The following is a 24285-nucleotide window of genomic DNA, read 5'->3' on the forward strand; positions in this document are numbered from 1 at the left end:
TTGCCAACATTTGCCATGCCATGTGGGCATCTTTGCACCACGATGGCCACATGCCGATAAGTTGTCATAGGAGAAGTTTGGTAGCAAATTCTTATAAAATAAAAAACAGAAGGAAATGTTATCAACACTATTGTTTCTTATGAGCACACTCTCACTTTATTAAAAGTAGGGTATGGCCCACACCATAGGATGATCCAAACCGTCCATTAGATGGGCCATAGCCTAAATAGGTTATGCTCCAAAAATCATTTCCATAGGATGATCCTAACCCTCCAATCTGAATGTTAGAGGGTTGATCCTAACCCTCTATAGATCGGAGGGTTAGAATCAACCAATGGAAATAATTTTGGGGCATAACCTATTTAGGCTATGGCCCATCTAATGGACGGTTTGGATAATCCTATGGTGCGGGCCATACCGTACTTTTTATAAAGTGAGGAGTTCCCTCGTAAAAAACAGTAGGGCTGATAACATTCTCAAAAAATACGGTAAAAATGCGGGTGCCCGCGGGTTGACCCAACCCGACCCGTGTTTTTGCGGGTTGGGTCACCCGCGGGTTAGATTTTGACGGGTCACTAAAACTTAGACCCGTGCCCGCAAATTTGCGGGTGGGTCGGGTCGACCCGGACCCGCAGGCACGGGTCGCTTTTGCCAGGTCTAGTGAGAAGAGAGAAAGTAAAGATTGCTTTTGAGAAATATTGAGTAGATTTTGAAAATAAATTATTCTTATTTATAGATTTTTTTTCAAATTTAGGTGTTTACATGGACACCCTTGCAAAAAGAAAAAGAAAAAGAAAAAGAAAAAGAAAGAAAAAAAAAAAAACCAGCCTGAAGGGCACACCACTGGGTCTACGTCACTCACCTGCTCGCAATAGCTGTAGTGATAGATGGAGGCGAGTCAAATAGGTCGTCCTTGCGTCTTATTTTTTTGAAAGAGGCCTTTCACTTTAGCATTACTCTGTGCTTTTCAACATTTTTCACTCTGTTTTTGTATTTTTTTTGGGAAAAAATGGTAGTTATAAATTTATAATAAGGTTAAATAAATATTTTTAATAAGACTAAAGCATTTCCACCCATTTTATGTGAGTTTTCATGAAAATGATTGCATTTTTGCCCGTTGTTATAATAGTTTTAGAGATGATATAGTTAGGGAAACCTCAGTCTTATTTGAAAGTAAGATGAAATTGAAAAAATATTTATTTACAAATAAGTACCAATTTTGGTGGCATCCAAAGTGGCCCTAAGGGGGCGATCAGTGCAATTATTGCCACGTCTGCAATCTAAGGTGAGTCGACATGGTGATTTGGTGTGTCACCGTATGTGGGTCGTGCTAGTAATTAAATTAATTATAAGAAATGATCTTGCTTTAAATATCTCATTTCTTGCCTTTTCAATCAATATGTAACAAACATAAATATATGCATTAAGTCAGCCTTTTTTTTTTTTTTTTTGAGGGGGGGGGGGGGGGGGGGATCATAAATGGGCCCCTTTTCATCACTTGGGACACCCAGCTGCATGTATATGGCAATCAGGTTACTTCATTCCTTCACATATGAAGTACATCAGTCCCTTTGCAGTCATAGATACACTGTAGCTGGGACTTCATTCCTTCACATATGAAGTACATCAGTCCCTTTCCAGTCATAGATACACTGTAGCTGGGTGTCCCAAGTAATGAAAATGGGCGCATTTATCATTTCCCTTTTTTTATATATAATTTTAGTCATCAAGTGACAAGTGATCTTAGGTTGTAATTTTGGGAATGTAAGCTGGGATTGAACCTTGGGTTGAAGAACGGAGCCTTGACCATTGAAGTAAAGAATAAAAAAGGATAGGAAGAGGAAAAAGCGGTTATTTGTATGGCAAAACTTTCTTTCTCGCTTCGAAGACCCTAGTGTTAAATGCTGAAATTATATGCTTCGAAGACCCTAATGGTAAATGCTGAAATTATATGATGCCCGACCGTCAAGTCCTGGGAAGGTAGCACTTCAAAAGTACCAAGCTTGATATTTGATCCAACAGCAGCCTCTTAAAAAGTGGGCTGCTGTTGGATCAAATATCACGGGTGGTGCCATTTTGACGGTACTTGAACGTCGGGCACCATATAAAAACTCTTTAAATTAAGCCTAACCATATAGGAAGGGATTTTCTAGGGAATTTATGACTTTTTCATGAGAGAATAGCCACAAAGGCTCACCTTTCAGCAGGTTTTGTCTTGTTCATTTAATTTATCCGAGGTGGCTGTTCTCTCATGCAAAGTCAGCCACATAATGCCTTTCCGCAAAATTCCCTAGCAAATCCCAAAGCGAAATGCTAAACCCAAGGGCACCCTTGAGAAAACCTAGCCGCAAAAGCGCCTTATTGAATCCATGCCACCCAACCACGTTTATGATTCCTTTTTTTTTGCATATTTCAGTGGGTTATATATTAATGCAGTTGGGGGACGCAGATCCAATGGAGATGATGGGTTTTCGGGAGGCTCCCTCGAGTTTAGCATTTACACTAACTCGGGAGGCTCCCTCCAATCCAAACGGGCTCTTGCGATTTCAATGAGCCCAACACAATCACCTTTCTGGTCGAAATACATCAATTACAAGGAAAAAATTGGATTTGATTAGCATGTGTGTCTTCCCGTTGACACCGCCCTTCAAATAGGCGTCTCGGACTTTCATCTAAAACTCTATAATCCATGAGAGATTGACCGGAAGATTATGACCTACAAAAATTAATGCTTTATCTGAACCCTAAGCCAGGCTTAATAAATCAAGAATCAAGGTGGGTCAATTGGCAATTTGAAGTTTAAAGTCGGTGGAGACAAGAAGATGTCAGTTAACACGCCAAAAGAAAGTGGCTTCATTTAGTTCATTTCCACCATAACTATAGCAGCCAATACCATGGTTCATTGAACCCCGGAGGGTGGCCGTTATGGTTAATACCACCTACTTGCCTTCTGATCATTTTCACTGTCTCATTCTTTGAAACATTTTCAATGGTGAGCGTACATGTTTATCAATTGTTAACGAAGAAAATCAAAATAAGAGGAGGAACATGCTACAAAGAAAGGGTGTGTTACACTATTTCCTAATAGACATTTATTGGGCCCCACTCTCCCTCGTGATCTGATCCGTTGATCCAATTGGCAACCATAAATCTGTCCAAATACTGTTGGGAACGCCTTGATGGGATGATCCTAGACCATTGATCCATTATACCTCAATTAGTGTTCCTCCAAGAAAAGCTAAATTGTTGATTTTTTTTATTGGCAAGCTGGGGCTAAGCTGGACCCCTACCAGATTTATCGGAAAAAAAAAGGGCAAAAGCCATTACAACCTCAGGTAAGTAGAGCCACTGTCGTCTTTTACATAAATTGTTGATTTTTGTAGTCTTCCTATTGCATGAAATGGGACGAAGATCATGTGGGTCACTCATGATGTTCTGTAGGAGGTGTTTTGACATTAGTGTCACCCAAGGTTTGAAATTTTGTCCGAAATCCGAAATTTCGATTGGTCCAGACCGAAACCGAAAATTTCGCCAATTTTGGAAAAAAAATATATTAACTTTTGATTCCTTTCCCAAATTTCGGCCCAAAAAATCAAAATTTCGTTTCTTTACCGAATTTCGGCTGAAATTTCAGTTTCGGCTAGGTCCAAAATTACCCCCGAAACTGAAATTTAAAACCTTGGTGTTACCTATGACTCTATGAGACCCAAAAAATTTCTACATATTCGTTTTCATATAAGAAATGAGTGGAAATGACCGAAATAAATGGGCAACGTTGCCTTTTACATTTTGACTTGCATTATAGGTTAATAACCGTAAATGTGAATGTTATTCTCGTCGTACATCTGATATTTAGGTGCTTTAGGAAGACTAATGAAGTGTTACGAGTTTATGAGTCTTTGGGCTATATGTGCTTTTGACAATTAAAGACTGTCAACATATTCTACTCTTGTTGTGCTTGTTTTAAGTTTTGATATCAAGGGTATCATGTCCTTGTTTGTTCGGCTCCCTTCCTTAGCCATTGTTCAAAGGATCAGGGCGTCGTCTTCTTCCTTTTATTGTATCATCTTTCTTTAATCAATATACTGGTAGGGGTCCGCCTAACCCCAGCTTACCGATAAAAAAAAACATACATATTCTATTCTTTCTGTCATAGTTTCCTAGAATTATACATTGAAGAACGTTCCTTCCTGTTCTTGTTTGAATTCAAATCTTCATTTGTCTTTTTTTATTTATATTTTTAGGGAGGTGAGTAAGGAAATCTAATTTCAAAATGGGGAAATATCATGCTTTGGACCATGGGATCATCTTATTTGCATGGCACTAAGGGAACAACACACAGAGATGGTAAACACCTATTTAATTTGTAGGAAATGATCGTCTTCAACTTATAGTTTATTTTGGATAGTTTATAGGTTGTTTGTCGTGCAACTATCTAAGATATGATTTTGTTACGTAGGGGTACGAAATATGTTCAAGAGGTGTAATTCAAAAGGATAATATAAAGTGTTCAAATTAACCGCGGTTGAAGTGTTAACTACTTAAAATTTGATAAAAATAAATTAAGAAAAGCAATTAGATTTGAAAGTTTATGAGGCACATCAGTAGTTGAACGTTACTGCCATCTATGTTTTTTGTACAATTGGGTTGCATAAGATGAGTGCAGCGGAGATGCGAATGCTTAGATAGATGTGCGGCCACACAAAGTTAAATCGAATTAAAAATGAACGCATCCGGAAAAAGGTGGGGGTGACACCAATTGAGGAGAAGATAAGAGAGCACCACTTAAGATGGTTTGAGCATATCCAACATAGGCCTTTGGATGCTCCAGTGAAAAGAAGTGACTCGTGCCAAGTTGATGGAATTAAAAGAGGTAGGGGCAGACTGAAAATAACTTAGGTATGAACAGTGAGGAAAGACTTGAGGGCTAGAAATATAACAGAGAACATGACCTTTGATAGGATAGAATTGAAGAAATTGACGAACCCAACTAGTGTCGGGATTAGACTTAGTCAGTTTGAGCCGGATAGATCCTTTCACCTTCTTCATGAAAATTTTCTAAAGGTTTCATTAACCGATCTCAACTAGTTTGGGACAAAGGCTTAGTTGAGTTGAGCTGAGCTGAGCTGAGATGGGTTGCTTGACCTATTTGTAAAACTCATATTGCATTGAGTGATAAATCATAAGCATGTTATTGAACAAAATAAGCGTGAGTAGAGATCGGTCATAAATACCTCTATTTTACTATTCTCAATCATAAATACCTCTATTCCAAACGTATGCAAAATGAATAACGATTTGGCAGTCTTCCACTTTCTGTACTTCATTATATGTAGTCCAATGGGAAGAACTAATAACCTTATGTGTGAGAGCAGGGACTAAAACCTAACAGTAGACACAACTAAAATATTTGCTTTAAATCTCTCAGGGCACCAAAAGAATGCCAAAATGCCAAACCCGGAAGGGTGTGGCTCTCTGGTGTAAAGTCATGGGTGTGCTATGAGCGTGGTCTTCCGCATCCGTAGGACTAGTGCCGCCCTACAAAAGTGGCGTGGGATACCCTATGTCAAAAAAAAAAAAGAAAAAGAAAAAGAAAGAAAGTATGAATGCCAAACATCCAATCTTACCACCGGTCTGATTTTCGTGCCACAGGAGATCTAGAGCAAGGCTTATCAAGTGGACGTTTTGGATCAATCAAAAGATGGGACCCACTATTCCCTAACAGGTGCGTCACACTGTATTATAATGCAACGTCGCCCTAACGAAACATTCTTCCCTCCTTAAGCCCAAAACCCCAACCTCTCCTCTTCCAATAATCTCACAATGGTTTATTTCAGATCCTTTCTCTCCATTCATTTTCACCGATTTCTCAAACCCCAAAATGCTTCACCAATGCCTCCACTTGGTTCCTTCATTCCCGCTTTTCCAGTTTTCCAAAACTTGGACTCTAAGGTTCGTTTCTCTTCCCCTTCTTTCATCTCTCAACGATTTTCATCTGCTTCAGCTCAAGAGATCGATATCCACGATGAAGAAACTGAAACCGAGTTAATCGATTCAGAGAGCTGTGAAAATTCAATGAAATCGGGAAAAAGTGAGAACGAATCGGGAAAGAAAAAGAAGAAGAAGAAGGTAAAGAAGCCTTTGGAGGTTTTGTTCAAAGAGTCAGTTGGATTGAGTGAGAGGATTGAAGAGAGTGAGCGTTCAGAAGAAGATCTGAAGTCAGAAGAATCAAAGGAAATTAAGGAAATAAAGAAGAAACTACGGGATTTGGAGAGAGAAGTAAGAAGTCTGAGGGAGAAAGCAAACCCTAGAGAAACGCAGAAGAAAGCAGGGAGTGTCGATAACAAAAGTCTGAGGGAGAAGGAAAAGCCTACAAAAGTAGGGAGTGTCAATTCCAAAACAAACAGCCTGCATTCTCTATTTGCTTATCCTTCCCATTTGAATAAGACAACTGTAGAATCAAAACCTTTGAAAGAGGATGCTAGTGGTCCGAAAGAACTTTCCCCTGAGTTGGTTTTGTTCGTGAATCATTTGTATAAAGAAGGCTACTTGAATAATCCGAGTTTCTTGAAAGCGGGAGAGTTCGATCTCGATCGCCTTTCGAACAATTTTTCGCAAAATTTGGTAAAGTCTGCAGTGGAAAAGTTTGGTCAGGACCATCAAGAGAATGCAAAGTAAGCAATTTATCTTCTAATTATTCTCTCTCTTTTAAGTTCTGTAGAAAGTTACGGTTTTAATCATCTTTTCTCTTGTTTTTTGGATACATATGCTAGAATTGGAATCTAACAGGATTGGTTTTTGGCTTTATAAGACCTGTTTTGGGTCATTAGAGAATTCATTTTGGTGTTGGAAAAGGGCCCATAACATGAGTTAGCGTCATCTATGGTAGACTAAGTTGCAGAGTTTTCTAGTTCTGTTTTTTTTTTTTGTATATGAATTGATTTGGTTTGTCTTTTCTGTAGTGTATTTTAATTATGATATATGCAAAATTATGCAGAATTATTATCATCTCAAATTTGTTATTGTGACTGTAGGTATGTATCTGGTCCTTTGTATTTACCCTCAACCGGTTATTAGTTTATGTTCATTTCTAGGGATATTGTTCCTCATGTGTCCCAGCGTAACTTCTCTAAAATAATACTGTAAAATCTTAGCATGAGAGACAATGTTAAGTCCCAAATTATATTCATAATCAAAATATACTCCACATTAACAGTAGGGGAACTTTGAGGAGTGTGAATTACTTCTCACTAATGTTCATCCTATATCCAGGCATAACTTGTCTAAATTATACTGTAACATCTTAACCTGATAGACAATGTTGAGTCCCAATATAGGATGAGTTAAACAACATGGGAGATGGTGTATTTATAGTGGCTAGCTCAGATAAGCTATTTGAACTTGAGATCAGAAACCACGCCCCCTATATATATATATATATATATATATATAGATAGAGAGAGAGAGAGAGAGAGAGAGAGAGAGAGAGAGAGAGAGAGAGAGAGAGAGAGAGAGAGAGTGTTTATGAGCTCTAGCTCAAGTAAGCTTATCTGAGCTTGAGCTTAAAAACTCATGCGGGCCCACATTTTTGGGGTGATCCAAAGCATTCATTTGAAAGGCCCTTACATGGATAGGGTGCCTACAAAAAATCAGGTCCATAGGATCATCCTAACCATTTCATTTGTGGAGTGAAACAATGGGCAGATCTGTGGAGAAACAGTATCTGTCCATTTTTTCCCTCCACTTTTGGATGGGTTAGGATGATCCTATGGACCTGATTTTTTGTAGTCACCCTATCCATATAAGGGCCTTTCAAATGAATGCTTTGGATCACCCAAAAAAATGTGTGCCCGCATGAGTTTTTGACGCTCAAGCTCAGATAAGCTATTTGAGCTCGAGCTCAGAAACACTTTACTCATACACACACACACATACTTGAGCATATTACATAATCACACCATACTCCACATAGCAATAGTGAAACCTTGAAGAGTGTGAATTACTTCTCACTTTTACAACAATATGTTAGCCTTTGTGTCTAATTGTATTGCATTTCTCTATTTCAGTTGTAAGGGTAGTTGGTATTAACTCATGTTGCATTTGTATAATAGAGTTTATGTTGCTCCTTAATTCATTGTGATCAATAAGGCACACCTGCAATATTTTCATTACATTGAGGTCACTTGTTCGCCCAGTGGATATGTGTTTTCATGGCTTGAGTGAATGTAAATTTATATATGCGTTCATCTTACAGACAACAAGGTAAGTTAACACTCCAATTTAGTTGAATATGTTGTAACCAGATGATGATTCTGTTGTAGGTCCTATCCTTTATAGGAAGTTAATCGAGGCCTTACAGTGATATATTTGATAATCGGACAGTGTACATGTGGCCCATGGCCCAGACGCTTCTTTTTTCATGAAATATTATTAATTAAAAACCAGAAGCTGGGGACAAGTTGTCCCCTGAAAGGCCCGGGGGCATTACAAGAATACAAGAGTTGATCAAACACACTCCTGGATTTGGACATCCACCCCAAAAATAGTTGATTCTCGGTCCACACCCGATTTCGCCAAACCATCCGCCAGACTGTTGGCAGACCTCCTCATATGAGACAACTGAGGCTTGATTAAGCGCACAATGTCCCGAATCTCGTCAATAATAGAGGCGAGTCTCCAAGGCCCACAACATCGATTGGATGCCCACGCTATTGTATTAGCTGAGTCTCATTCGACAATCAGTGGGCCCAGATTATGATCAGCATACCATTTCAGTCCACAAAGAAGTGCCTTAGCCTCAGCCTCGTTCGCATCATAGTGTCCTGCCTGCCCGGAGAATATGATTATGACTTTCCCCATATGATCTCGAACCAGCCTTCCAATCCTCGCCCTCCCAGGGTTTCCCATAGAGCTACTGTCAAAATTGAGTTTGAACCACAACTCCGGCGGTGCCAACCCTCTAGGAGAAATGCAGAGCTGCCTTTTTTTTCCACTAATGACAGTGATCCAATTTTTCAATGTACTCTCAACAGAGTAAGGGAAATCCCTTTTCATGTGGAACCAATCAATGATGGGTAACTTTACGTCAAGTGCAATGTAGTGATGCACACGTTCCTTCCCAGTAAAAACCCTATTGTTTCTCTCATTCCATAGATGCCAGACAACATCGTATGGATAGCCATCCACATCGATTGCTCGAGGCACCCTAAGAAATCACCGTTCCAATCCAATATGACCTTGGAGATACTGTTTGGCAGGACCCATGACATTCCGAAGAACTTAGATTCATCCAGACTTGATGTGCGAAAAAGCAACCCAAGAGCAGATGATCCAAAGACATTCTGCATTGTAGCATAGTACGTATCTACTTGCCATGCAGAACTCATGCCTCTGAAGTCGATCGCAAGTGTTAATTCCTTGGTGTACCACCGTCCACGAAAATGCAATTATACGTGGTGGGGCAATAGGTTTCCATACCTTGGCACGAGGAGATGTCCGTAGGTTGTCGTCAATGATCTTTCGGAAGAAAGATCAAATCAAACAGAGAAACCACCCTCCAGGTCTGGCATCCACACCCATCTATCCTCCTCATTCAGCGATAGGTAAGTCTCGGATGGAATTCATATAAGATTTTGAAAATGATCTATCTCCGAATCCTTTAGGTTCCTCCTCGAGCGGATATCCCAAAAGTAACTATAGGATCCTTCACTTCGCAATCGATAATTCGCAATTCTGGATTCCCGGTTCGCTGCCAATAAGAAAAGATCGGGAAATATGTCAACAAAAGTATTCTCTCCAAGCCATAGATCGTACCAAAAGCGAACGTCTTCTCCTCGACCCACCCGATATCGGATATTAGCCAAAAAAAAGGTCACGAGTGGAGCTAATAGATCTCCATGCACCGGATCCAATTCTAGGTGACGGCCTTCTACACACAAGGTTTTAAATTTCGGTTTCGGTACGAAATTTCGGAAATTTCCGAAACGTTTCACCGAAATTTCCGAAATTTCACCGAAATTTTACCGAAACGAAACGTTTCGGCGAAGTTTGGTACTTTTCCGACTCACTGTGAATTTCGTTTCGTTTTTCACCAAAACCGAAATATTTCGGCCGAAACGAAACGTTTCAGCCGAAATTTAAAACCATGTCTACACACCCATTCACCCCACTCAGCCCACTCAGCTCCATACTTTTCGGTAATGATATTATGCCATAGAGAGGTCTTGTCCATCCCAAAATGCCACAGCCATTTGCCCAACAATGCCTTGTTCCTTTGACGAATTCTACCAATGCCGAGTCCTGCCTCCTCTTCGTTTTGCAAACCTTACTCCATCTGATCAGATGCTTCATTAGTGGCCCAGAAACTTATGAAGTTCATTACTAATCCTCAATGACCTCTCATGACATTAATCCATCAATCAAATATCAGGTGGGCATTTTGGACTTTTTAAAACACATAGGTTTATCTCTTTACTGTGATACTGTCCAAAGTTTTCAAGTTTTTATTATTATTTTTTTAAGAAAAGATAGGGCGATGATAATTTGACCTCCCTATAGTACACATTCGCTCCCTTATAACGTGAACACTTATAACGTGAACAGGGGGCAACTTTAACGCTTTTTGACGTCAAATCACATTAAATGGGGGGCGAATGCGTACTGCAGGGGGGTGAAAATATCATCGCCCAAAAGATAATGCAAAAAGTACGAGTTCCATCAAGATCCACTTCCCAATCTTTTGCCACATTGTTGACATGTAACCATATCAACACTTAGTTTTTCTTTTTCCTTCATTTTTTTCCTTCCCAAACATGTTTCCTCTTCTATGTTTCTTTTCATTGTTTGGGAAATTTTCTCTGTTGCCACACCTCCTTTCGGGTTTCTTATTTTTCTTGCAGGGAGATGTTCTTTATTCTGTCTCATGGGACATTGTTCTTTAGGCTCGGCCTCATGGGGCAGCGTCTTGAGTCCCCATACAGTTAAAAATTCTCTAATTTCCACCGTACACATGACCAATGTATGGTGTGGAACTGTTTCAAGCAGTGGGATCAATTTTGGATGAGCAACTGTCACCCTTTTTTGTGGCCCATTCACTATGCCACCCACCCAATGCACAAGATAGGTACTTTACAACTTTGTTCGGTGGTTAGGATCAATAATTCTCGTGTTTTTGTACTTACTGTTTCCATGGCCAAAACAATTGTTAGGGTCATTACATACCTTGCTGAACCAAAGAACTTATGCATTGGTTACCTTGCTGAACCAAAGAACTTACGCATTGGTTAAGCTTTTACATCAGGAAGATGCTTTAGCAGCTATTACGCTGTCTTGATTGAAGCTTTATTTGGAGAACACCCCATAAGGAGAGATGAGGAATAGCTCTTTCATTGTTGGTTACCACAGGGAAGGCGGGCACGGCGCCATAGCTCACCCACGGAGCCACAAACACAAAATGTACTTCTAAGTAATTGCCCCATAGCTCCTATATCTATCTATATGAAGAAGAAATCAAGTAAGGAAGGGATTCTGATTTGTACAGACGGTACTTAGAACTTGAAACGAGCATGAAGAAATTAACGAGACGGAAGCTCATAGGAAAGGCGGTGTTAGTCACTTCTCTGACTCGGCGGACAAGGAGAAAGGATGGCGCTTAATAATTGGTCCCATCTTACTAATAATAATAAAGGGTTAAGGGCCTCCAACGCCTATAAATAGAAGCTTCTTTCAGCCTCTATTTGGCAAAGGGGGACGGGGCCGAACTTAGAAGTCAGCATAAGTACCTTTGCCTTTTACGGTATAGGGTTCGGGTAGGTAACTGTGTCCCTGTCGGCTCGCGTCGGCAGGGTGTCTTCTTTTCATGAGGTTGTAGTTTTTTTAACAAGAGACAAGAGAAGACTACCTCGGCCTTAGCCCTCTTCTCGTGAGAGGAGCAGAGTTCACCTAAGGGCTGCCCATGGCGGATGTTGTGAAAGAAGCACACTGGGCGGGCGTGCTTCGATCGTGTCTCCGGGGCACAGTTGAATGTAGATATCACCCACTTACTTCATCCATTTCCTTACTGATGAAATTCAAAAATGATGTCGCTAATCCGATGCCTTCATCTTGCTTGTTGTAAGCGACAGGAGCAGGTTACATGTTGGTGATGTTCTCACCCTCTGGGGTATTTCCCCTCTATGAGCAAACACTGCCCACTGAAGCAGAAGCAGGCTGATGTAGTGAAGGATACACTTTCTCTTTGGTAGGCTCAGATTTGGGTAAAGTAATAAATCTGGATAGTCATGAGAATTTGTGTATAGGACTTAAAAGTTGTTTGGTGATTGTTTAAAATAGTATGTGACAGACTTAAATGAATTAAAATAAGAGGTTATAAGGGTTGGTTCCAAGTATGTATAGAAGGATTTAAAGGGTTTGGAAAGAGTAGACGATCTTTAAGTTCTGAATAAGGTTCCAAGTTTTTTGTTTTTTTCTCTGTCTGGGCGTGTTTGTAATGTGGTGTGTGTGGGGGGACTCTCTCGGTCTTCCCTTTTTAATGAAATCAGTTACTATTCAAAAAACAAAGTTCTGAATAAGGTGCGAGAATTTACAGGTTTCTAACAGGTCTAATAGTTTGGTAAAGAATCTGTTACAATTGTAACAGAAATTTATAACATATCTAATCAGATCTGTAATAAAATATGGAAACACATTTTGTAACAATCAGAGGTAAATACTATAATGGAAAATCTGGCATAGGATCAGTAACAGGCTTAGGGTAACATCTGTACTAGAGTCTATAACAATTTAGTAGGGGTTTCGATTTACAATTTGATAGGGGGTTTTAAGGCTCTATGGCTAAGGATCTATAGACTTTAGCAATTAGGTCTTCTTGATCTGTGCTTGTTTGTGTGTTGATCTTTTATTTAAATGTGTGGAAAACCGAGAGATCTTCATACGATATGCAGCAAACGTCAAAAAGAGATGCAAGAAACACAATCACACAAAGCAAGGAACAAGATTTGTGTGGTTTGAGAGTGTGCCTACGTCCACTGGAGAAGAGTTTCACTATTTCGGTTTAGGGGTTGCCTTTCCCTCAGGTCAGAAAACTCAAAGAAAAACTAAAACCCGTAACCCCAATATGTGACTTATATCAGTTCCACTACATCAAGAAAATTACCGAAATACTCTTTAGTGCAAAACCAAAACCTAAATTTTCCTTCCACCAGGGTTTTGTATCACTGCCGGATTACATGACATCTGCACAGCAGAATGTCAACTTTTTAGTTGGAATAAGAATGTTTTCCTAGGATCAGATCTATGGTTGTAACCGACCTTGATATGGTTTCTTGTAGCCGCAAATACCATATCCCAGGCTTTTTATTTAAGAAACTTGAGTTGCTGTGAGTTGTTCTCTTTGTCGTAATATTTATATTCTTGGATATTGTTTTCTGTAAACATTACATCGAATTTGGTAACTGTGCATCTATAGTAGATTTTGTCTACATTAATGGAATACGCTAAATTGATGATACCCAGATTGAGAAGTGGCCAGCTTACGGAGCTACGAAAGCACTTCAATATACTCAATTGACAATTTTAATTAGTGCAGGTTCTGGCTTGAAGCTTGAGCCACCAGTACCTGACTGAAGCCTCGGTCCCAATCTCCACCTTAGCAGGTGACTAGCGGTAGTGGCTTTACATTCCATTATCCATCTTTCTTGACGGGTGTGTTTGGTTGCACAAAAGCCGGGATGGCTTAGTGGTTTTGCTTGGCATTTAGGTGGACGTATATATCATTGACATCCCAAGAGACTCCCGGGGATGTCTCATGGATAATAATTGCATGTCTGGTGATGTGTCACTCGTGTCCCCTCCATATGATATCCAAGCCAAAATCCATAAAAAAAAGGTGGAATTTTGCTTGAATTTCTTGGGAACAATTATTGTTCTCTATTTCGCTCTTGTTTTTGAGAAGGTGAAAGAATTTATTACATGGGGGACGACCAAGATGGTCTACCAATAGTACAAGATGGATAAAAAGATAGAAACAAATACAATACAATCAAGGTGGTAAAAAATCAAACCACTCCAACCTCACTCTACCATCCCCAAACATAGCTAAAGAATCCACTATTAGCCGATCTTCTGACATGTCTGAAAACAATAGACGATCTAAAAGTTGGATTAGAGATCTCATCGAAAATAGATGTAAATCTCCACGGTGGAATCATCGACCAACCTAGCCATCTCACCATATTATTCGAGTCACCTTCCACAATAACTTTGTCGTACAGATCTCTGTGTAGTCGTTTTATGCCCTGATAAACCGCCCTGACCTCCGCCTCACTAGCATCACAGATACCTATAGGGCTCAAATAAGCCCATATGACAGAGCGAATAGAATCACAGCAAAGATCACCAATACCAGCAGGTCTTGGGTTACCCAAGCTCGAACCATCAAAGTTGAGCTTGAACAACCCCCCCCTAAACTTTGCTACCAAACACTCCTACTACTACTTTCTCTTACCTCTCTCTTCTCTCTCCATATTGGTAATAACACCCCTACTCTTTCTTACCTCTCTCTTCTCTCTCCATATTGGTAATAACACCCCTACTCTTTCTTACCTCTCTGTTCTTGGAAGAGTTTGATGATTTGTTATCAATGGGGGGCGTCTTTGGGATTGGATATGAGGAGGATTTAGGGGCGACTAAAGAAATGTTCCTGACTATGGCGGCAAGAGACTTGGAAGAAAAAAAAAGGAAAGAGAGAAAGAGGCTGAAAAGAAGGCTGGGAGGGGGCTTCTTCCCCAGCCTTTTTGATAAGCAACAAATTCCCTCTCCGCATTAATCACTTGGTGCGAGTTCAGGAATTAGAAATTTTGTTGATTAGGGGAGACAGCTTGAGGGCATTGGCACAACAGAGTTGAGAAGAGTTCTTCTAAGTTATGTAGTAGTTTTGTTAGATGTGTAAATTTGGGTGAGAATTGGGGAGAATGGTTATAGTTTCTTGATTATAGAGGGATGAGTGTCATGGTCACATAGCAAAGAGAATGTATTCGATCTATATCCAAAGGAATTGCAATTTCAAAGGTTTTCGCTTGAGAGACTATGTCTTTCGTTTAAACTAGTCTTAATCTAGATACTCTTGCTTTGCTTCTTTATCTCCTGGGGTGTGGTGATTACTCTAGAGCTTCAGAATCTAAGCTCTTGTTAGGATTATCTGTCTTATGAGGGTATGGGTTAAGGAGAGGTTTCAAGAGGCTAAAGGTCGCACTTCGAGTTATCAAAGATAGGTTGTCACTGGTAGGAAGTAGGAAAGGAAAAGACTTGTAACTGTAATTGCTTATTTTTATGCTTTATTACTGGTTTTGCTATGCCCACCTGCTATTTTATTATCAATAAAATACGCCATTTTTCAAAACAAATAACACCCATACTACTACTCTACGAGGTTGACAACCAAACACTTCTTACCATGATTATCCGAGGTAAGTTCCTGGCAAATCCAATGCTTGTCTCCTCCCTGTTGACTTCTTATTCAACTACTATCTGAGTCCATGCCTTGCAACCAAACAGACACGAGGGAAATTCTGCAATGTTCCTTATAAGGATGTAATGATATCAAAATATTTTTGAACATACAAAGACATTTTTGATAAGTCGTGTGCCTTTTGGGAAGGAAATGACTCTAAAGCTGATGTTTTCCCTTTTTGCTTCTCCATTGCAGTTTTCTGCAGTGGTTGTACTGCTTTCCAGGTCTTCTTATGTGATGTACATCTGAATTGTTTGAATGATGACATGCAAACCAATTATTGTTTGGAAGATGGAAAGCAGTTTCGTGTTAAGCCCATGGTTGCTGACTCAGAGTGGATCACTTCCATCCTTTTTTTATATTTGTGTATGCAGTTGTAATTGTTTTGATAGGGTCTGACAGTGTTGAATTGACAGGCCTTCCCATCCAACATGTCCGTGCAGTAGAAACACAAGGATAACTGTGAAATATTGTCTAGCGCTTAATAACTATTGTGGGGACTGTAGTTTCTTTACTTGTTCAAGAAATTGGGAACTTCAAAATAATTTGGATGAGCAAGACACTTCTATCGTGAGTAATAACTCACAATACATTCATATATATGTGGTAAGTTTTCAGTTCTTGACTTCTTGTATAGATACAGTCCGTCAAATGTCTGTCTTGATTATGATGTAATCGTGACTCCCACACAAGGAGACTAAAATGGGAAGTTTCTAGTTTTCAACTCACAATTGTTATGATTTATGCTTGATTATGATGTGCTCTGGAGGATCTTAGGCTTGATCTGAAAATATTCCCTATAAATTGGGCAAGAATCACACTCAAGGTTTTTTTTTGAAATGGTGAATCACACTCAAGTTCTTTTACAGCGCTTGTGAGCTTTTGGTTACATTTTCATTTTTACCATGCCTTTCCCCTTTATTAACTCAACTCAACTCAACAAAGCCTTTGTCCCAAACTAGTTGGGGTCGGCTAAAATGAATCCTTTAGAAAAATTTCATGAAGAAGGTGAAAGGAATCTACCCGGCTCTAATTAGGTTCTTCTACGTGGATCATGTTCTCTGTTAGGTTCTTCTACGCCAACCAAGGCTTTTCCTCTTTATTAATGATTCAAATATTAATGCATTATTTGTGGCAATTGCTAAGGATGTTTGCACGTAAAAAAAAAATGCAATACCCACAGTCCGATTGGTTGGCGTCTCGTCACGTGCATCACGTAGGGTGCTTGCATGTAAAAATATCCTATTGCTTGCTGTCTCATCATGTGCATCACATAAGGTTTGGACCTTGTTGCAAAGATCATACAATTTTAATCACGTGTGACTAGCACTTCTCATTATTTTTACCACGGTAGGATTAAGCAAATCCCACCTGATTATGACAATAATTTGTTACAAATATTTGAAATGGTGTAAGTTGAAACATATCGTTGCAACTTGGATCTTTTCAAGCATTTAGAACAATTGGGTATGCTTTCCTCTTGGTGCCGAATTGGAGATGGTCCAGCTTTTACTGCTTCCTAATCCTGGCCTCTGTCACAGTAACCTTAAAACTCCTCCGTCTACAGGTGGTTGTCAGGCAGTGAGTTGAAAAAGCTTGCCCTTTTAGGTTGCCCGTCTGTTGAAAGGAAAACCGTTTTTGCTGCTAAAAGTTTACGTTCCTTCTTCAGCATTCAGGAAGATACTGTGAGTGCAGCCTTAACTTTATAATTTTTTTTGGTAGGTAATTTGGGATCGAACCTGCGACCTCAAGGTTGCGAAACAAAGCCTCAACCATTGAGCTACAGGCCTTAATTTTATAATTTTTTATTCGCTTGTAATATTCAATATTCCGCTCAAAGATTATTTCCTGTTGTTTTCTCTTGCATTCAGGTATGTCGTCCTTGCAAATTGAAAAGCTCGTGCAAATTCGCGAACCAAAAAGTAACCACAAGGGAGAAGTTGATATTATCAGATGCACTGAGAGTCGTTAATGTGTATGCATTGGGCTCGGTGCCTCACCAGTTGGCAGTATCTGACGAAGTAAAGGCTTCAATCAGCAAAGTGCTGAAGGATGTAGTCAATCTCAGTAAGTAATGCATCATCTTGAAGATCCTGATCTTGATGTTTCAGGTATGATACTTCTCCAGAGCTTTGTATGAATATTGCTTGCTCTCTTCCCATTCTCCTATACTGCAGTGTTTGAGCTAGTGCCATTTTATTTAGGGCAGTGAATCGACCCCCAAATATCTTAAATCGACCCCCTATGTGTCTTTCTCTCTCCTCTGGATTAGAGAGAGAAAGAGGAGAAAGAAAGACATAGGGGGTTGATTTAAGATATATGGGGGTCGATTTATCACTCCCCTTTATTTATTTCGAAATTGAATAAGCTGATGGTGGAATTTATAGAGAAGTCGAACGAAGATGAGAGGAGGACTGCCGGATTTTCATTATAGGAGCATTTGTCATGCACAATGTATCAGTCGTGGAGAAAGATGGGACGAGAAATTCTTATTTACAGCCTGAATATCACGGCGGCAGCAACAGTGCTATGTGAGAGGTTTTGAGACAAAATGATTTACTGTCTTACCCTTTTATATTTGATAGGTACTTCATTTGCTCCATGAACCACAGGTTATTTCTTTTAATTTATCACTATTGGATATGGAAATGAGCTGTGCCCATACAAAATTCAAATGATTTTGCGACTGTTCTCTAGATTAGAAAATTGAAGTACCCTGTGTAGGCCAATTTTCATTGAATTCTGTCTTTTTATTAAATCTCAAGGGTTTTCTGGATACGCTTTGATCTTTCTGTTTCTGAAAATTTCCAATTATGATTACCTACTTTGGAGGAATGCTTCAGTAGACTAAAGCATAGTGCAGTCTACTGAAAAATGAAGTACCCTATGCAGGGCTATTGTGTTTGAATTGTGTCATTGTTTTGAAACCTCGAGGGTTTTCTGGATACACTTTGATCTTCTGTTCCTGAAAATTTTCGAGTATGATTACCAACTGCAGAGGAATGCTTGAGTATACTACAACATAGTGGATCCTAGCTTTGATTGATCCAAACCGTCCATTTGATAGGCCCTGCTCTGTATCTTCTATACCCCTAAAAAGAGCCTGCAAGTGGGCCAGACCACACAGGCAGGGAACAAACACCTTCTGTGCCATGCTTCCATCTGTTAACTTACCAACTTCTCCAAAAGCTTAAGCTGTTGGAGAAACGCGTTATTTATCTTTTATACTTTAACACTCCCCCGCACATGTGGCCCACTTGGCAAACACGTGGCACATGTGGTCCTACTTTGGGCCGACTATCGCATGTGGATTTTTGCCATCCGGGAGGTTTGAACTCGAGACCTTTGGCTTTGATACCGTGTTAACTTACCAACTTCTCCGAAAGCTTAAGCTGTTGGAGAAAGGCGTTATTTATCTTTTATACTTTAACACCATCCCTTCATATTCCAGTTGATTGAATTGTTCTTTTTCAATTGATTTCATCTTTCATGAGATTAATTAGTTAACTCCTCACTTTATCACTGCACATCTTTTATTTTGTCTTCTAGTAAGTTTTGTGGCCTGGATTTCTTGTCGCCCAAAAGCACCTCCACAGTGATTTTATGCTGTGAACTTACCATACCAATGGACCTGTTTTTGATATTGTTGGGGAGGGGGTGAAGGATGTTGTGGCTGTGCTGAGGAGAATGAATTGCAATCATTTCAGGGATTATTGATAGTTTGAATCTTTGTTGTGTTAGTGCATGGCATTATGCTTCCTTTTCCTTTTTAGCAAAAAGGAGAAAAAGTGTAGTCATCACTTGCAAGTAGTACCACAGCAAAAATAGGTGGGCCCACCCCCTGCAAGTACATGTTTTTTAATCTCACCGAAAAAACATGCTTTTAATCCAAGTGATGTTGGCTCGTCATCTGTCCTGCCAGGAACGTAGGGTTTATACTGTTCGATGGGCCCTGTTTGTTTTGGATTTTGTGAACCGATTATGAGTCCAAAACTGATTATTGGACTCATACAATTTGTTTTGGATTTTTGAACGCATTGTGACCAAAACCAATTATTGGACTCATGCTGTTTGTTTTGGATTTTGAGAACTGATAGTGAGTCCAATAATCTCTCCTTTTAACTAATACTGGTAGGGCCTAGGAGTCTGCCTAACCCCACCCCAGCTTACCGATAAAAAGAAAAGAACTGATGGTGAGTCCAAAACTGATTATTGGAGTCCAATAATCAGTTTGGACTCAGAAACGGTTCTCAAAATCCAACCAAACAGGGCTGTAATTTTGAGTAAAATAGTAGTTCTCGATGCAGAACCGGTTCTCAATAGGCAAAACAAACAGGACCTAGATAGTTTAAAAATGGATCTCAGGGTGAAGAAATAGAATGTCGAGGTTTTATTTAGGGAGTGATAAATCGACTCCCCATTTGTCTTTCTCTCTCCTCTGGAGGAGAGAGAAAGACACATGGGGAGTCGATTTATCAATTTGGGGAGTCCATTTATCACTGCCCTTTATTTATTGCACGATAAATGCTAGAAGTGCCGAGTTCTTTGAGGTACTGCTTTTGTTGGTACATGCAATAGAAATGAGAGGTCTAAAATTGGATTGGACAGGTCCGATTAAACTGGATTTGGACAATAATTTTAGGGAGATGATATTTTCACCCCTCTCCAGCATGCATTCGCCCACTTATAACGTGAACAGTGGGCAACTTGAATGCTTTTTGACGTCAAATCACGTTAAAAGGGGGTGAATACGTACTGGAGAGGGGTGAAACTATCATCTCCCTAATTTTAACCGGACAAATCCTTTTATGTAACTACAGGTGTGGCTCTTTAGCTTAAAGTCTTGGGTATGGTCGAGACGAGAGATCGAATCCCCTGTGCTTACCAGATGCGCGTGGTTTACGGGTGATTGCGCAGATCCGGAGGGAAATAGTCCCACTCTACAAAGTGGGGTTGGGACACCCTATGTCATAAAAAAAAATATTCAGGATATGCTGACGTTTGTGGACCCAATTAGGGCCCAATAAATTACAAAAATGCCTCTCTGTAATCATGGTACAAAATTGTTTTTTAATTTGTTGTTGGATTCTAGACGGTCCGATGGACTTGAAATTAAAACTCCACTCTTGACGAATTCTCAAATTAGGATCCAAGTGGACTGTGACATGTGCATGGGTACGTCTGATCCATTCTTTGGAGCAATTTTCTAATTATCTGCTCTAAAATTTGGGAAATAAAAATGGAATGTCCTTTGAGAGAAAAAAAACAGGAGGGCCGAGACTTTTTTATGAGGACCGATACCCACACTACCATAGTTTGATAATGGCACTACTCACTTTGTTTTATACTTCTCTGATTGGGACGTTAATAGTAGGGGTGGACATGGTTCGGTTCGGTTCGGTTCGGTTTTGGGCTAAACCCAGAACCAAACCATATATAATCGGTTCCCTGAAATTGGAACCAGAACCGAACCATATATGTATGGAACCGAACCGAACCAGAATCATATATAATCGGTTCGGTTTTGGGCTAAACCCAGAACCGAACCATATATAATCGGTTCCCTGAAATTGGAACCAGAACCGAACCATATATGTATGGAACCGAACCGAACCAGAATCATATATAATCGGTTCGGTTTTGGGCTAAATCCAGAACCGAACCATATATAATCGGTTCCCTGAAATTGGAACCAGAACCGAACCATATATGTATGGAACCGAACCGAACCAGAACCATATATAATCGGTTCGGTTCGGTTCTGGGTTTACCCAACCTTCACCAATGGCCCTGTAACCCCTGTTTAGTGTTTATATATGAATAATGAATTACACTTGGTTGCTATTTCAAAAAAAAAAAAAAAATGAATTACACTTGGTTATTCTGTTCAACATGGGACTGAACCCAACACTTGGTTATTCTGTTCAACATGAATTACACTCGGTTCGGTTCCAATTACACTTGGTAATTGGAAGATCCTAACTGTCAATCAATGGAATCTCACTTGAAGATGATTTCCGCGGCACAACCAATTTATGTTGTGTCCCAACAAATGAACGGTTTGGATATTCCTATGAAGTGGGCCGTACATTACTTTTTTGAAAATACTAGATTTTAGGGCCACACCCCACACCCTATAAAATCTCGTGGAAATGATATTTCCATCCCCTGCATGAATTAGAACTTATAAGGGGGTGAATTAAAATGGGTGTGGGGTGATTTTATCAAATGAGGAGGTATGGAATTTAAGGACTTAAGGTGAGGGTCGGTTCTCGGTTCGGGAATCCCAAACCCAGAACCGAACCGAATTTGCACCGGTTCCCGGATTTCGGAACCGGAACCGAACCATATAGAAATGGAACCGAACCGAACCGAACCATATGTGCCGGTTCGGTTCGGTTCCTCAGTTCGAACCGGAACCATGTCCACCCCTAGTTAATAGTATGTTGAGTTATAACGGGCGTGAAAAGCTACTTAAAATAGTTTAAAATAAAGTGAGTAGCATCAAAATATGGTAGTGCGGGTATCAGTCCCTTTACTACGGAAGTGCTTATATTATATTTGTTGTGTGGATTTTACACGTGTGTGGGCTTGAAGTCCTATACTTTTCATAAAAAGTACACTGATGCCACTTTATAGGATGATCCAAACCGTTCATTTGTTGGCCCCAAACAGGTCGTGCCTCAAATCTGATCTGTAGAGGGACTTTAAACCATGGAAACCTCTATAGATCAGAGGGTTAGGATAATCCTATGGAGATGTTTTATAGGCCTCAGCCTATTTACATTGTGGCCCAACAAATGAATGGTTTGGATGGTGGCCCAATTATACTTTGGCTCCGTTCCTTTCGACGTAAAAATGGAAGTAAAATTTGTTTTATCTTCTTTGGCTCTGTTCCTTACGACGTAAAAATGGATGTAAAATTTGTTTTAGTGTAACTTTTTTACTCGGATTATGGTTATGTTTTTATAAAAGGTCTTGGTTGTAGATATATATGACGTAAATTTATAAGCTTTGAATAGCATAAGTGCGTGGACGCAGGTATTATTGCCTAACCATATAAAATATGTGTATTTAACTTCTCTGTTTATTTTGTGCTACAATCTAACCCTAGATCTTCGTTCTAACAACTGCAAGAAAGAGCCAATAACAGAAGCCAATACAAGTTCTTCTATAGAACTAAAATTAAAATAAGGGTGTGTTCCATTGTAGATTATAGCACGTGCCCAATGAAATATTCATTCAAGGTCAACATTTAAATTAAACCTTTGTACACCTGGCAATATTAGATTGGGAAATGAAATATTCGCCCCTGTTTTCTTACTCGGGACACCTGCTGGTGTCTCACAAATACACGGGAGATTGGCCAGGGAAGAAAAGGGGGGGCGAATATATCACTTCCCCATTAGATATTGGGGCTATCCTAGGACAAATCCCTCCTCGTGTATCGTTTCCACACGGACATTCACTACCAGTCTCAACACGTTAATGAGATGCGACAAATAACACTGTTCCCTTCTTATTTTTCAGCACAAGCTTTTAATAACACCACAGTGACCATTGTCTAACTCTAGAAAGAATCATGCCATCAGCAAAATCAATCCAACGGTTTATATTAATTTCTTTCAACAAGGCTGACATCCTACCTACCTACGCTACGTAGTCTCACTCACATTAATGAAACTCATCGTTAAAACTTTAAAACTAGGCCACATCTCGAACCACGTCAATTTTCACTAAGTTTCGAGCATTTTAACCTATTTATTTCTAGTATTAAAGCTTGTTCCACACAAGATAGCATAGAAAAGCGTAAAAGATATTTAAAAAAGTGTAATTAGTTTGGCATCATGTGGAAAAATAAATAAAAAGGAGAGAGATAAGGGGGGCGATTTTGTTTCTTTGACTTTGAAAAGATGTCCACCGGGTGCCATCATCATCATCATGCAACCCACTTCAAATATTAAATTTGCCCCCACAAAGATCAAACATATTAAAATAATAACCGATTCTCTAAAACCCTCGTGACTCTCATGTTCCTTGCCCTCTATTTACACACTAAATTACCAAATTAACTCTATTCCGATTCGGTGTTAACAAAACAAAATTTTCTTGTCCCATTCAACTGCTTTGGAGTTCCGTGGACAGACTTTCTGATCTCGGTTGTTTCGCGTGCGACAAAATGGTATTCTCGTAATTTTCTACCCTTTTCCTCTTTTTGCTGCTTTTTTGTTTCCACCCCCGTTGCTCTGCCTCGTGGGTGGCGAGCATATCGGTCTGCATGTGACCCACCACAGCCTATTAAAAAAAAGGGTGTGGGCCCCACGTTCCCGCAATCCATGCCGCGTAAACCATAACTGGAAAAGCGATTTCGGACCCTCTATCCAATCGAGTTGGTTTTTGCTGACCCATCTAGGTCTTTTCGTGCACGTGCGGATAAGGCCGGGACCCGCTCGAAAGGGCCCCACCAGTCACGTGAAGAAATCATATCCATCGCATGATCGTGCGCCACTATGCTGACAAGAAGCGCGGCGCGGGTACTACTGAGACTGATTAGCCGTACACGTGGCAGGCTGAGGGCTTGCCAAAAAAGGTCCGACTAGATACACGTGGCAGGTGCTTTCGCAGGAAAGACAGCACCTACTTTTACCGTTGCGCGGCAAACACTGAATAGATCAGCTGGGTTGCGTAAACGGGTTTACATGGCAACCAGAATTTCTACCTATTGACCGAAATAACCTTTGGAAGGCTATAATAAGCCTCTATTAAGGAGATAAAGC

At 39.9% G+C, this 24285-nt stretch overlaps 1 protein-coding gene across 1 annotated transcript; it reads left to right on the forward strand.

Moving 5' to 3' along the window:
• Positions 1–5597: 5597 nt before the first annotated feature.
• LOC143862522 (craniofacial development protein) lies at positions 5598–18296 on the forward strand. The gene is made up of 4 exons (XM_077373587.1): positions 5598–6674; positions 17076–17193; positions 17380–17619; positions 17896–18296. The coding sequence occupies exons 1-3, from the start codon at positions 5824–5826 to the stop codon at positions 17581–17583; spliced, it is 1173 nt and encodes a 390-aa protein (XP_077229702.1). The 5' UTR covers positions 5598–5823; the 3' UTR covers positions 17584–17619; positions 17896–18296.
• Positions 18297–24285: the final 5989 nt, after the last annotated feature.

Source organism: Tasmannia lanceolata, unplaced genomic scaffold (genome assembly GCF_043159265.1).
Source record: "Tasmannia lanceolata isolate RefF3 unplaced genomic scaffold, GAP_Taslan_0.1 ptg000037l, whole genome shotgun sequence".
Classification (NCBI taxonomy): Eukaryota; Viridiplantae; Streptophyta; class Magnoliopsida; order Canellales; family Winteraceae; genus Tasmannia; species Tasmannia lanceolata.

Coding starts and splice junctions, on each gene's coding strand:
- LOC143862522 (XM_077373587.1), top strand. CDS start 5,824: ATGGTTTATTTCAGATCCTTTCTCTCCATTCATTTTCACCGATTTCTC. Junction 6,675..17,075: donor GACCATCAAGAGAATGCAAA/GTAAGCAATTTA, acceptor CTCCGTCTACAG/GTGGTTGTCAGGCAGTGAGT. Junction 17,194..17,379: donor TCAGCATTCAGGAAGATACT/GTGAGTGCAGCC, acceptor TCTTGCATTCAG/GTATGTCGTCCTTGCAAATT.